This window comes from Didymosphaeria variabile (genome assembly GCF_027946475.1).
Source record: "Didymosphaeria variabile strain IMI 356815 chromosome Unknown scaffold_5, whole genome shotgun sequence".
In the NCBI taxonomy this organism is placed as follows: domain Eukaryota; kingdom Fungi; phylum Ascomycota; class Dothideomycetes; order Pleosporales; family Didymosphaeriaceae; genus Didymosphaeria; species Didymosphaeria variabile.
This window is the reverse complement of record NW_026611624.1, coordinates 4,329,969-4,344,716: the sequence shown is the minus strand read 5'-3', so window position 1 is coordinate 4,344,716 and position 14,748 is coordinate 4,329,969. Positions and strand designations below refer to the sequence as shown.

Below are 14,748 nucleotides of genomic sequence, written 5' to 3'. Positions count from 1 at the left end.
ACGCTTCCCCAGGCACCACATCATGACCCTTTCCCAACTACGATTGTCGCTACTCAGAGCACGACGGTAAACAAGAACATGGCTATTGGGAGACTCCACCATGCTCAAACGCATGTCTAGAGGACATTACCTTACCCTGATCACACTCAGAGGGCGGTGTCATCCTGATCTGGCCTATTCGAGCGGTAACTGCGTTCGTGAGAGCAATTAGAGAGTTGATAGGGATCATCTTAGCCATTGCAGCAGAGGTTGATCGCGATGGACTGCAAACACAGCAACGATAGTGACGAGGCACAAGGCCGCTATAACCATATCCAGTGACGTGTTAGTTGATGAGGACGGTACCACTTACTGCTCCTACGAGGGTTCGTACTGGTTGCAAGCGGGGTATTCTTTTGAAGGCTGAATGGGAGCTCGGCTGGGTTGTGCATTGCTGAGCCCGATGAGCTTGTTCATTGACCATCCCGACGTCTTTTGGATTTGCAGCTTCAGGGGTCCTAGTAACGGATGTCACTCTTGTAATGTTCGAATCGGGCCTCGGCGGCTGAAACTGCTCCGTAATTGCTGTCTACGTGTCATTGTTTTGAGGCAGAGGCAGGATACTGTCTAGGTCTTCGCTATGTGAGGACGCATTCTGAAGGCCTCGAACCGTCATTGGCGACTGTAATGGGTTAAGTAAGGTTCAAACTGTTCTTATATGAAGTAATCTGATGTGCGGGGCGAAAGGCGATAACCTTGTATCCACGGCTATGGGTTCTGCACGACCAATTGTCGCTGTTCTCGGAAGGCTAAAAGCTGGTGCGTATGAACCTCTTCGTTCACTTTCCGGTTCCGGCGATTTTCACGATACATGGAGCTGGGGCGTTGAGGTAGTGCCAGGTATGATCCGTCCATAGAGCTGACTAACTATACCACCCAAGGACGGCCACGAAAGGATGAGGTAGTAAGGTCAATCAGAGGAGTATAATCTGTCTTTAACGCGAAGCGGAAAGGAAGCGGGGGTGTTTTCTCGCAAGGCTGAAACGGGTTCTGCGAGAGTATTGGCCGGCTGAATGCATTGAGCCCAAGCCAGCTTGAGTTTTGGGATGAAGTTGTCACATTGGTGTAGCTTTGGCTCTTCATATCGCACCGTTGGATATAAGATTGGTCATGCTTCGTAGAAGGTCATTGATTGCTACGCGCAGCTTGGTAGCAGACCTCTACATGTGTGTGACTCACAGAAGGTGAGTGCGCTCTATCTCAACAAGGTAGCCAACAGCCCCAGTCAAAGCGACAACAGCAAGTACTTCGAAGAACATAGAGAATCTGTGTCGGGTATATACGATCGATGACTCTACAATCAATTGACCTGGAAGATTGCAGTTACACTGAGGCTATAGCAATAAATAACAAAGGGCGAGTAGCGCATGGGAGATCGATATTCATTAGGAGTCGAGAGAGGGATGACAGGGAGGCGCGCTGTTTTGCGGCTTCTTGGATGAGTGCCACGGTCTCATCCCCTAAAACCAAAAATTCGTTGAATTACATTTACCTAATGCCGGCGCTGGCTCACGCACATGTGTATCAAAGCCTAATAGAAGATACGGGAGTATATTACAACCATATAAGATTAAGGGAGTGTAGATTATGAAGTACAAGTTAAAGAGTGTCCACACGCAAAGTCCATCCCAACACAAGGAAAACAAGGAGAAAAATACACCCTGAGGATTTAGGGAAACAAAAAGGGAGTGTACTCCAGATCTCCAGCAGGGTTAAAAAACAACCACCCAATCGCAAACAGTGTACACACAATACAGGCTCAGTTCACAAGAGCCATGTTCCAGGCACGAGATGTACCAAATCATGTATCGCCAGAGGCGGGCTGTTTCTGTCGAGCATCCGTAGCTGCCTTGAATCTCTCATCTGCAAGGACCTTCTTCTGTAATGCCGTGCATGCCTCAATGTCATTTTTGTGTACGGCCTCTATTCGGATTATCTCGCTTTTCCCGTCCTTCCCAACGAAGTTTACTTGGGCATGCCAATGACCATCACCGGAAATACCATGTTCGGCCATAGGTGACGAACCTTTTTGTGCAAAGGTTTTGACGGAATCTGAAAACATATCAGGATACAATTTCCATATGCACAGATAGGACCACTTATTTTGAATGGTCTCGTTCATAGCAAAAACCGCGTCTGCATGAGCTGGTCGCATGGGCTTCTCCGTCTCTTTCCTTTCATTGGGTGTGGGTTTATCTGGTGCATGTTTTCTGCCGTGCGCCAGCTGATTGAACATGTCAAAACCACCCGAGGAATCCATCTGTGCGGACTGTTGAGATGTCTGGAAAACGAATTGATTGCCGAGATATTGGGAGATCTAACAGAATCTGCTGCTTGATTTGACCACTATTTCGCTGGTGCTTGTATGTGCTGTATTCTGACCGATAAGTCGAGCGCCAATTTTGGAAAAGGTGTAGAGAGAATTGTGAAAGAGCGACCCAAAGCAGGAACATTACAATATTTATATGGAGGATATATGCTATGAGTCTTCGTATGACTAGAAAAAGAGCCACGAAAGGCCCAAGGAAGGCGTGATGACCGTACTGGAGTGATGGCACTGTGATAACAACGTTAGAGACTATCGAAAGCACGGGCTTAGCAATTGGGACCTGAACTCAACCCTCGGGATTAACATTCCATAGCAAGTGATTAGCCATGTTTCAGCAATGGTTGCTGGTTAATGTTCCGCAATAGAATGGTATTGATGTGCCGATGCGGGTTCAATCGCGGGCGTTCATGCTTCTTAGACATAATAGCGATAATAGTTCTACACCGGCACCAAAAGCACTAGGGAGTGCATATACCTAGGTAGGTAACCTAATTTCTTAATTCTTCTTATTGGTAAGAGTTCTAGCAAATGGACCCGCTGCAACCCGCGAGTTTGTGTAACTAATCTTTAACGAGCCGCGCAGCCCAACGAGTTGGGCACTAGTCTTGTGGAACATAAAGTCGTGACAGTTTCACAGATGGCTATCACACTTGGAACGCCACGGTTAGCAAATGTATGCCTGAATTGCGGCTGCCCGAAATAAACCTCCCGGGATCTTAGAGGCGTGGGCAATGTCTCCGCTATGGTTGTGCGTAGCAAGATTGAACCGCGGTAGACTATATGAGGCGGCGGCTCAAGAACTCATGGTGCGAGGTGGTACAATCGGAAGAAAAATGGTGTTATATCAAGCGCTTGCGGCTGCATCTTTGTTTTTTTAGCCTGCTGTCAAATGTCCTCTGTCTCGCTTCGATTCGGTGACTGGATGCTGCAATCCCAGATCGTAGCATAGAGCACCTACAAAATGTGGGCCTCCGTCAGCCCAGTCATTGCCATCCTTTTGTCACAGTCTGCAGATATCCAGAGCTTTTAAATTTGCGATAGCAGCAATGACAATCCTGAGCAGCCGAGACCGGACCCCGCAGTATCGACGATTGATGGATCACCCATGATCTTCAGAGCTCACGCTCGCCTAGCAAATATCACCTTTCTATTGGTTCTCCAAAGCTCAATCTTGGTCCTCGGGCTACTGATCTTAGTCCCCAGTTTCAAATGAAGAAATGGTGCACAGAATTGAGGCAATGGCTCGGATCTCTTAAGTTGGGCCTACTCACTGCGAGTCTCTTTTCAACCACATTCACAGATCGAGAAACCGCGACCCAACGATCCATATCGCTGGCCAAGGTGTCCGCGTTGGAGCACTCAGTCAGGTCTCGGTTTTGATCTTTGTATGGATTGGAGTATTTTTGAATTTTCCCGAGTCATGAAATACAGATATCGTAAAGATATTGTACACTCACTGGAGAAGAAAACTACGTAAGCCGATGTCTTAGAGCCGTATACAGTGGCAACAGATAGGCAACTGCTGTCAAGTGCATGGTAGGTGGTTTCCAGAAGCGTTCGCGGGTTGGCATGGACCCATCACGTTGAAATCTGTTGGGAAAACGTGCATGTTACGTGAGTGGCATATACAAGTCTGGCTAGCCAATGTGGTGCTTACCGAGCAAGGCTCATTGGTATTTGCGCTGTGAAACACATCGATGTTTACTCTCTCTAGGATCGCTCTAGATGCACTTAGCTTCTCAAATAACATGTCCCAGAGAGCCTATTCATTTGCTGCTCCATCTGGACGTTGAAAAGCCATCCCAATGATGGCGAGAGGCTCTAAATCGACCTTATTGGGCAAGCCTTGGCCTGTGCCATTCCTAGCTAGTTGCCTCTGACTGTGTTACCAATGAGCATCGCCAGTTGTCCGCAAGGGCTTGATCTTAGGTACCATGCCCACTTCGAGCTCTGATATCGAAAAGCGAAAGGCTTACCCCTACATATCAACGTTCCAGGAGGGGCTCCTTGCTTAACACCGAGATCAAGCGCTCAGAAGTCCTGTTTGCAGTGCGATTGTTGCGCCGGTACAACAAACATGGCTCCCAAGTAAAGACAGAGCTGCTTTGCCAAATGTGTGTAGGATAATTGCTCTTGAGAATGAGCGTTCTGAGCAGCATGTGCTCCACGACCAGCGTCTAGCCCCTCATTAAGGCGCACACGGACATTCTGTCAAAGTTCAGCTTAAAATTTGTTGATCGAAGTCCTGTGATGTAATCTAACCGGCTGAAATCGTTCCGTTTTGGAAGATCTCCTCCGTCAAATTCTCAATGCTCACTTGACTTCTTTCAAAGGAGATCCTAGAGATCCTTCATGCGCGCCTAATGAAAGACTCATGGTGATCTAGATTCGACAGCGTACGAACATTCATTCTTCACGGACTGATTCAAAATGAGTTCCACCAGGTATTTTCTTGATTTTCTATATCTATGCCCGAATCGATCGGTCAACACCACACCTCAAAAGAAAAAAGTCAAAATGCACACCCCAAAAGCCAACTGCCACCAGATCCGACAATCCAAAAGCTGCTCTACCCCATCGTTTCGAAAGCATCTCTACTGCTGAAATGCAAATGAGTTAAAGTTGTGTTCGTAATCGGTGCCACTTACTCGTTCAACATGCAGCTCTATTCAATATCGACCTTGATAGTCTCTTCCTGAGCGTCGCGGGCAACCTCGACACTGCGGGCGCTGAGCAAGCTGCGGACCGAGCGGGTCATGCCGACAGAGCGGGCACAGTTGGCGCCTCCACCCATACCGCACTGGTTCTGAAAGTATTCAGCCGAAACGGCAGCGGAGAAAGCGAAAGCAGCGAGGATGGCGGTGAATTGCATCTTGAAAGGTTGTGGTTTTGGGTGGGTTGGAAAAGATGGTGTTGGCTGATTGAGTTGTGGAATTTATGCGGTAGTTGACTGACTTGCAGTAGAAGCGAATGTAGAGCTGTTGGTAAAGAGTGTGTGAAATGAATGTGGATGATGATGGGAATTCGGGCGCAGAGCAGAGAACTTATGTACTGGGTGTTGGCTGGCCTAAGTTCGCGCAATTCGCAAGTTGTGACCCATACGTGCAAGAGAAATTGTGCCCATGGCTTGGCTTTCGGACTATGGTGGACATGCGGATCCTACACGAGAGGTTGCGATCCTTTCCGACATCGTACACATGGTTCATCTCGCAATGTACTGTCCTACAGATCCGGAGTTTGGATACGCTTGTACCATCTAGACGGGGGCCACGTTGGGCGATATCCCTATCCCCACAAATCGGAGAATAAGCTTGTGCCTTCCAAAGCCCTAAAATAGGGTCCAGACAGGAGTAGTCGTGACTTCTACGCTAACCAGTAGAGACAGAGCGTCTTGCACTATATCGCAAAATTTCTACTACGAAGGTAATACCACAGTCACAAGTATACGAACTTCCAGAAACAAAACATCTTATTGAGGACGCACTGATGAAGATATGCATGTCCGAGAGGTCCCAAATTGTCCAAGAGTGCGCGAGGAGGTATTCCAAACGCCACAGTAATCATCATTGACGTTCCCTTGTAAAGGTGTTAGAGTTCGCTCTGCATCCACCGTTTCCGAAGGAATCCGTTGCGATGTGAACTACCGGTGATATGGTGGATAGTTTCCCCTCGTTCATTTCTTCGAATCATACTTGGAGCATTTTTCACGCCATTTTGGGGGCTCAGAATCTTATTCGGACCGCACAATACGCAAAGTCCTTGAAACACTACGCTAACAGGCTAGTCTGTGGTAGTATCCGATCAGGTTACCCTATTACCCAATACGGTTAAAGCATGCATACATAGCCTTGTCAGACAGTCGTCTACAATTCCGGCTATGCAGCACTTTGCGAACCCGCTGGGCTTCAGTTTTGATGTGGACAAATTTAGCAACATAGTCCCCAAACGAATAGATATCAGTTTGTGACTAGCAACTCTACGAATTTGATCCCTTTCTGCAGTCTCTTTCCAATGTCAAATTCTACCGCGGCCATCGTGGGCGCACATACATACGTGCGCCCAGCGGAATGGTCTCTTTCAACAAGTTATCGGTCCATACTGTTCGCTTTGATCTTCCCATTCGTTTCCCTTCTTATCATGTCTTTCCCCCATCGTTTCGATCGCTGGGTTGCCGTCACCATGGTCCTCACGTCCGCATACACCGCATTTGTGACGTCGGATAATCTCTCCCCGGACGATACGCTCAACGAAATCTATACGCGCTACATTATAATTGGAGGCTCTTACATTTTGTCAATAGCATATAAACTCGACAAGGAGCAGAAAGTGCAGCCTCACGTAGGTGCCTGATGAATCGTGTGTTTCCATGCTTTATACTAAAGATCTGAAGCTCGAGTATAAGACTGCAGACAAAACGTGGAGTCCATGGTACAAAGGCTACAAGCTTATGTGGAACATTCGAGGCGTGGGAACCTCATGGGAAAACCCTTACCTCTGGCCAGGTGTGAAACATACTTGGAATGCGCCCAAGTCGGCTGCAGACTTGCGCGAGTCAAAAACCAGTCATGGATCGCGACACACTCTAACGGCAAGAGGAAGGCTGGGTGGTATTGCGGTCCGGTTATTTTATGTGGCCATCAACTTCGTTTTACTTGCGTGTCTCTACGAATTCGGTCATCCACAATATCTACTCGACGCAGGTTCCATGGATATTAGTCCTGAAAAAGAAAGCATAATCCGACGTGGAGTACAAGCATACTTCGGTGGGCAGATGGGCCCGCCAGTCGCCGCGAGAGAAATTGCGGTGCGAGCCGTAGCCGCCACTGAGAATGCTGCATCAAACTTTCTAACCTTTTCCTTATATCACGATATCTGCGCTATTGTCTTCATAGCCGCAGGCCTCGACGAGTCGTGGGAGTGGCCACCCTTTTTTGGTAGAATCACCGAAGCCTACACTATGCGTCGATGGTAAGTGAGCATCCAGGTGCAGTTGAAAGTCGTCTTGCCAGCATCCTCGAAATGAGCCCTTTTGCCTTCTAAAAACTAATGCTGATCCGTTATCTCAACCATAGGTGGTCGATGTGGTGGCATAGATCAATATACCGATCGTTCAACAGCCATACCGAGCTCATACTGAGACCCCTTGGTCTGAAGAAAGGTTCCACACTCTACCGAACCCTGTCAGCTTTCATCGTGTTCGGACTGAGTGCCGTAATGCACGCTTTGGTGGTTCGGAAGTACGGGAACACATGTGCGTGGGGAAGAAGCATGGTCTATTGGATACTACATCCAATCGCTTTTATACTTGAAGGTACAGTGCAAGCTGTTTGGTATAGTCTTAGGAAAAGGCTCGGGTTAAGAAGATCTAGCGCACTAGATATCTTAGAGCGAGTGGTGGGGTATATCTGGGTGGGTGTTTTCCTGATATGGATTGCACCCAAGTACACCTGGCCTCTGAAGAGTTGCGGATCGCAGCCTCACACCCTGCTGTAGTGTTATTGTTGAAAGTTATGCGTTAAAAAGGTTGGAACAACCAACTACAAAAACTTCAAAACATGCGGATCAAGCACTTCCACGGCGTTCCAGCCTACCTTGCTTGGCACGCTATGAACTACTTCTTTTAACCCTTCCACGAACTCATTCGCGACATACAGGCCAAGCGACCCATGTTATCCTTTGTTACAATGGCCTCACCATTCCGGTTTCCGAAGTTCTTCGTCCAGTTGCGACTCGACTATGCTGGAACAGAAGGCAGCTGTTCCGCCATGATCCACGCATTGAGCGCGCAGAAATGTGGGAAGTGACTGGGAAGAGACCTACTTGGCGGAACTGGAACGGTGCTTCGGAAGAAGAGTACCCCTAGTGGACATGGAATGGCAAATGATGAAGATGCTGAACCTCCTCTTCCAACTGTTGTGAACTTATTGGCGAGCAACCCTTCCGGATACACATCGACTGTGTATATTGTTATTTCGACTGCACCTGGACTGCATTGCACCTTCTTTTATGGTCATGGAAGCGTCACTAGGCAGCTGCTTTCAACAAGCGCATCTCTCTGTCACTTCCTCCCCTTGCGCCCTGCAGCTTCCCTCAAATGTTAGCGGAACACAACAGATAACATTGCTAGCCGGCGCCTCGCCTTCTCCACCATTCTCATCCACGCATCAATAGTCTCCATCCACTCTCGCGCTGCATCTTCGCAACAACAGCTCTATCATCACTGCACACAACATCAATCCACACGCTAAAGTCAAATCCCACTTTCTCAAGCAAAGAACCGCGCCACTCGCTACCGGCCCACCATGACTCTCACCAGCGATCTCATCAACTACGCCATCTTCATCCCATGTACGTATCCTCTACCTTTCTTACCTCCCTTTGCACATGACGGCCACTGACCACATGATCCTCAGGCGTCGCCTTTATCTCGCACACGATGTTGAGGACGGCTCAAAGCGAATTTGTACCGGAGTACCGCGACTGCGTCATCGGCACTGTCATCGGCACCGTTTTTGCACAGAGTGTAGGATACATGTTCAATTGGGTGAAGCGCAGGACCGGCGGGCCCCCGGGTCCGGAGCAGGCCAGAGCGGCTTGAACGAAGTCTCAGTCTACATGTGACGGTTTGGTCGGGTGATGGGATAATGGAAGGCCTCTATGCGGATGTTATGGGAAGATCATCGTTTTCAAGGTTTTGCTGTATTCATTCCGGGGCATGGCGTTCAGTTCTTTCACGCGATCAGGAAGCATGGTATCCATTCATAATTGCGTCTACGGATAAAGTTCTATAACCACTCAAACACTCTTCAAACCACTCTGATGAATTTATCTTTCTCCACGACTGCAGTTTTCGTCCCATTCACCTTACACAGCTTCCCATTCTCATTCGGCAGCCCATCCACACTCTCTACAACCCACCCCTCACTCCCCACGGCATTCGCCGCCCAGAACACATCTTTCGGATCCCACTCCTTCTTGATCTGCGCCAGCTTGGCGTACTTGTCGCCCCAGAAGCTCTGCTGCCAGTTTGGTTCCAGGCGATCCGCTTCATTGAGGTAACTTCCGCTTCCGGGCGTGACATCGCGCCACCGCTTCATCGTCCCGTTAGTGAAGGACGTGCGCGCAGCGCGTATATCGGAGGCAGACGCCTTGACGTCCCACCTCTGACCGGTGATGGCGTGCAACACGGCGGTGCGCCACGCAGGATTGACCGCGTTATCAGGGTTCCCACCGCGCGCGAGGGTAGGCGCGAGGTTGAAGCCTATGATGGGCATGCCCGCTTCGACGGTCTGGCGGAGCGCTGAGAACGTCACGTTCCGGCCTGTTTCGGAGGCGAAGTTTGAGCGGGGGAAGAGGCGCGAGCCGAAGGCTGTTTGGACGTCGGATTGGGTTTCTAGGGAAAATTCGGCTTGCCATGCGGGGTAGAAGCCTTTATACTCTGTGATCTTGGGGGAGAAGGGGATGTTAAGGGCTGTAAGCTGGGATTGGAGTGGTGCGAGGATGGTGTTGAGACCTGCTGTGGTTTTGTTGGGGGCGAAAAAGGGCTGCATTGTGAAGGTGAAGTCTTTGCCGGTCGCGCCTGGGGCTACGATAAAGTATGTGTATACTCCGCTGTCGACGTAGTCGGTTGAGCGGTCGAGAACAGCTTTTGCAGCGGCCCAGAATTTGTCTTTGGTGAGCTTGGTGCTGTCGAAGGACCAGGAGGCGGCTGTGACGGGGAGGTCTTTGAAGGCTTTGATGGTTACGGATGTGACTACTCCGAATGTACCACCGCCTCCTCCACGCAGGGCGAAGAAAAGATCGGGGTTGCTAGTTGAGTTCGCGGTGAGGAATTCTCCAGTTGGGGTTACGACTTCGAAACCTAGGACGTGGTCCGCTGCCATGCCGTACAGTGAGCTGAGCGGAGAATGGCCGCCGCCTTGGATGTATCCTCCCATGATGCCCACAGTCTAGATTAATTAGCGAATAGAGGTCCTATATAGCTGGGAGCACTCACCTGTCCTTCACCACCAACCACAACCAAGCCTTTGCCATTAGCCGCTTTGTACAAGTCGAATGCCTGCACTCCGGCACCAGCCTTGACAGCAGGACCTTTGTAACTCCCATCCGCGTAATTATCAAGAAATTGAATGTCCTTCAACCCATGCGTCCATATACTCAATGCACCAGCACCGGTCGATTTGCCTCCGAAATCATGCCCAGTGTTCTTGACGATGAGACGCAGGTAGCCGTTCCGCGCAAAGTTAATACCCAGCTGAATATCCAGCACATCAGCTGCCTTGACAACATACGAAGGATAGCCTCCCAATGTGCAGCTACCACTGTTGTATATCGATGGAGGTTGACAGGTAAGACCTTGATATATGGGCGAGAGCACCTCCGTTGGGTCGTCTATATGAGTGTACGAGTTATTCCAGCTCTTTGTAAGATCTTGACACTTAGCATCATCTTTTGCCGTCCCGTAGCATACGGACGCCTGAGGAGTCGTCTTGATGAGGGCACTGTCCGTACTGAGTTGTTTAGAAAATTTCGCCCAGGCCTTTTCTGCAGGCCATTTTCCGTCTGCTGGGCCGAAGCGACATCTCTTGTCTGTCGTGTTCACCGCGAGGGTACTGAGCTCATCGTCGAATCCAAATAGTGCCTGGTCTTCTTCCGAGAGGGATGCGATGTATTCTTTGGTCAACTGACGTTGCTCGAATGGGAATAATATTCTCGCTTGTGAGGGTATCGAAAGCAGTGAACTTGCTAGCAAAAGAGCAGGTAAAAGAGGCGCCATCGTATAGTAAAATGACTCGCGCGTCGCTCCGCAATATTAAGTATCTGACCCGTTTCGTTGCAGAGGAGGTCCTGATGTGCGACTACATCGGGCGCCCCAAGGAACACAGCAGAGTGTTGGCTCCTTATTGGAATTCACTGACGTTGAAAAATTGAGTACCGAGAGGCAACGCAAGCTTTAGCGATGAGCTTGGTCTTTCTCTAGATTGCACGAAATCGATCTCGAATCTCAGGATAGATGAAGTGACGCACGTTGCCCGCCGCATAGGGCCCATTACCATGTCTTGCAACGCAATTCATTCGCAGCGGAGATTTTGCCATCGCCTAGATGCAGGCACCCCAGTGTAGGATCGCCCGATATCTGCGGTAGTATTACGTGTTGCATCCGGATTCATAGCTGCCGCGGCACCCACTATGGATCTCGTATAGTAGGTGTTGTACTGGGGAAGGACGCAATGTCATTGTGCAGCGTGTTACTTCTGGAACTGTGGCTCAGAGGCATGCTCCACACGGTGGCATTGCATGGTACCCAGACGTCGCAAGTAGAAGATGAGGTTACCGGTTGCTCTGCCGGATGAATTCATCTATCCGAGATTATCTCATGTCTCGTGAAGGGAAGGTATTGCAAGCGGAAGAACAGAAATTGTTGCCCCCTTAGGTGTTCTATCCGAGCGACAATTGTTACATGGCGTTCTAGGATATAAGTCGATGTACGATGATGAGCGAACGTGGCGGTAGTGGGACGGGAAGACGGCGCGCCTGCGCTTTCCTAGTCGAGACTTAGTGCGTATTTCAAACTGCCTAAACAGGCATTTTGTGAGCTGTCGATTACTTATTCGTCCGCGCTTAGCTCGGCAAAAGTATCATCAAAACCCACCTTTTCCAATTCACGTATCTCAACATCAAATCAGTAATATTATTTAAAAGTTTAGAGGGAGAGTCTTTATAGCTAGATCTGGACTTCCTGCTAATGTTTGAGATTATTTTAGAGATTTCGTAGAAACCTTCTGCTGGAAGAGCCTGCTGAGCTAATCGCACGAATTATTGCACTACCTGGTGACTGTATTCAAATTGAATGGCGTGCATCTAAAGGGCATATTCGCGTGTACTATCTAATGCACCGGTATCATTCGTCCACTTACATTCATAAACACTTTGTAATTGAGCAAAAGCGTACTCGGCCACACAGTTTGCCCGTAATGAAGCACGAAATGAAACTCAATTGGAAGTAATGCGTTTTGGCATTCAATTCAATGCTAATAGTATTGAACAAGTCGAAAATATGAACATAATGAAACTATCTAGCTTTCTCGCACTGAGGCAAGCCACTGGTGTAGGTTTTCCTTGGTATATTGCTCAGCGTGTCGATCCGTTCCCTGCACTCTGACACAGCTTCGTCTTCGAGGATACACTCTGATCTCAGAACATCTACTCGTCATCCTCTTCGTCATCGGCCTCATCGGCAGCAGCAGCATCTTCCTCATCGGCGGCAGCAGCATCTTCATCGTCGGCAGCAGCAGCAGCCTTCTTGTTGGAAGCAGCGGCACCCTTCTTACCGGCAGCAGCAGCGTCCTCATCAGCAGCAGCAGCAGCGTCATCGGCAGCAGCATCGTCGGTAGCATTGCCACCCGCAGCAGCAGCAGCGTCGTTACCGCCCGCAGCAGCATCCCCAAGAGCAGGACCCGCGCCTGTGATCTGCGCATCAAACTCTAGAGCCGTGCTGGCCTGGCCCGCGGCAGCCACGTCCTGGGCGATGTTGTTGTCGAGTTTCGTCTGCTCCTCGGCAAGCTTGTCGGCGACGTCCTCGCCCTGTGCTTGCTGGGCCTGGAGCTTCAAGATGGTAGCCTCGAGCTTGAGGACCTTGTTCTTGATCTTGCCGTTCTCCAGAGCCTGCGCCTCGTCACCAGTCGCCGCCTCAATGGCAGGGTTGAATGCCTCCGTCTCAGCGTCGTTGGCGACCTGGTTGACCTGGTTCAAGGTATCCTGGTCATCCGCGGAGATGTTCTCTGGGTTGGCGGTGTCGAGGTTCGCGAAGACGGCGAGGGCCTCGGCTTCGGCATTTCCAGCCACGCCGCCCGAGATAGAGATATCGTTGTAGGCAGCGTTTCCGAGGACGGAGGCGCCGTCCTGGCGCTTGGTAGGGAGTGCGACGCTGAGCGCGGAAAGGGAAAGGACGGTGATGGCGGAGAAATGCATTGTGATTAAGATGTTCAAACAAAAATGTTTAGTGAATGAATGGGTAAATGGATAGCGACAGCCCGGCTGTGGTTGTAATGCTCAAGGAAAGAATAGAAACAGACACAGCGTCAAGCTGGTAGGGTAGAATGAAAGGCTGATGAGAAGGAGAGGATGAGTGATAGGATGAATGCTATAGCCGTCTCGCTCGCGGTCTTTATATCAATGCAAGCGTACGATGTCCTGCATCGTCAAGGCGCCATATCTGCATCTCCAAACGCAGCCTTGCGTGCTCCTGCCCCTACCAAGGCCGCTTCTTCCACAAACTGCTCGCTAGCTTCAATGCAGGCAGTCAGGCCGCGATTCTGAGCGCGTAGCGAGAAATTCCCCACGAGTGATGGAGTGGTGTCAGCTGTTACAGACATCTGGTGTCTCGAAGTAGCAGTAGTAGGGGTGCTTGATCGCCCTTGGCTGTGGTTACAAGTGTGGGTGAAACCCATTTTCGGACCAGGCGGCAAGGCGGTGGTAGAAAGAGGAGTTCGCGGGCGGGTCTGACAGCTTGGCGGAGTTAGACTTGGCGAGTGTTGACAGGGGTGAAGGCGGGAACAAACACTTGGCAGGAGCCTCAGGTGCACAGTGCGCATAGGCCAAGCGTTTGGGACAAGATTTCTTGTCTGAAGGGGAAGCTTGTTTCCTGGTTTGCTCCAGAGCATTGGTGCAATTTTAGAGCGATAGAACGAGGCCGACATTTGAAGCATGACACCCAGATGGTCATGAACGATCACATCATCGTGACCGTCGCAACGGTAGGGTTCGCCTCTACCCACGCTCTTGGGTGCATTTGCCCGACTGCAACGCGTTCAACGAGTCCTTCGTATTCATTGGACTTCTTGACGAGCATGACATTCACCCAGCATCCGCACCCGCTCACCCCAAGGCCCTCTTCTGTGTCGTAGTCTGGTGTGGAGAAGTTCTGGTGCCAACTGTACTGTTTCTTCATGCTCACTGAAATTAGAAAATACCCGTGAACTTCATCATTTTGCGATGAAAGGGCCGGGCTGAGTTTAGGTGGGTTGAACAGTACTCCGCACCTCTTCCCTTCTTCATTGGATATACCGAGGAGCGCCACCTTGATGTACCGTGTTCCATCGCGGTGCTCGTAGGACGTCCAGCTGTGAAAGGCGAAATTAGAGGCAGTGCATATGGAAGTACAAAAACGATATAAGCTCAAAGGGCGGAACTGAGGACATTGACTGTCTTGGGGATGGTGTTTTCCCAATGGTAGGTTTAACACTTGTGAACAGATTGGCTGGTGGCAAAATCTCCCAGGTTCTTGACGCTCGCTATGATCTTCGTCGAGCATACAGAAGCAATCTTGTGAAGCGGTTTTGTAGCGTTGCGACCACCTCAAACTAACTGGATACGACCGG

General features: G+C 49.9%; 3 protein-coding genes across 3 annotated transcripts; 1 reads left to right on the top strand and 2 right to left on the bottom strand.

The window, feature by feature from the left end:
• Window positions 1–8,670: 8,670 nt before the first annotated feature.
• Window positions 8,671–8,966, top strand: N0V89_007887 (uncharacterized protein; the record flags this gene model as incomplete). The annotated part of the gene is made up of 2 exons (XM_056216647.1): window positions 8,671–8,716; window positions 8,782–8,966. The coding sequence occupies 2 exons, from the start codon at window positions 8,671–8,673 to the stop codon at window positions 8,964–8,966; spliced, it is 231 nt and encodes a 76-aa protein (XP_056070894.1).
• A 208-nt stretch (window positions 8,967–9,174) lies between these two features.
• Window positions 9,175–11,144, bottom strand: N0V89_007886 (uncharacterized protein; the record flags this gene model as incomplete). Its single annotated transcript, XM_056216646.1, has 2 exons — window positions 9,175–10,317; window positions 10,365–11,144. 2 exons carry the CDS (start codon window positions 11,142–11,144, stop codon window positions 9,175–9,177), a joined length of 1,923 nt encoding a protein of 640 aa, XP_056070893.1.
• Window positions 11,145–12,571: 1,427 nt separating this feature from the next.
• On the bottom strand, window positions 12,572–13,339 carry N0V89_007885 (uncharacterized protein; the record flags this gene model as incomplete). Its single annotated transcript, XM_056216645.1, has 1 exon — window positions 12,572–13,339. One exon carries the CDS (start codon window positions 13,337–13,339, stop codon window positions 12,572–12,574), a length of 768 nt encoding a protein of 255 aa, XP_056070892.1.
• Window positions 13,340–14,748: the final 1,409 nt, after the last annotated feature.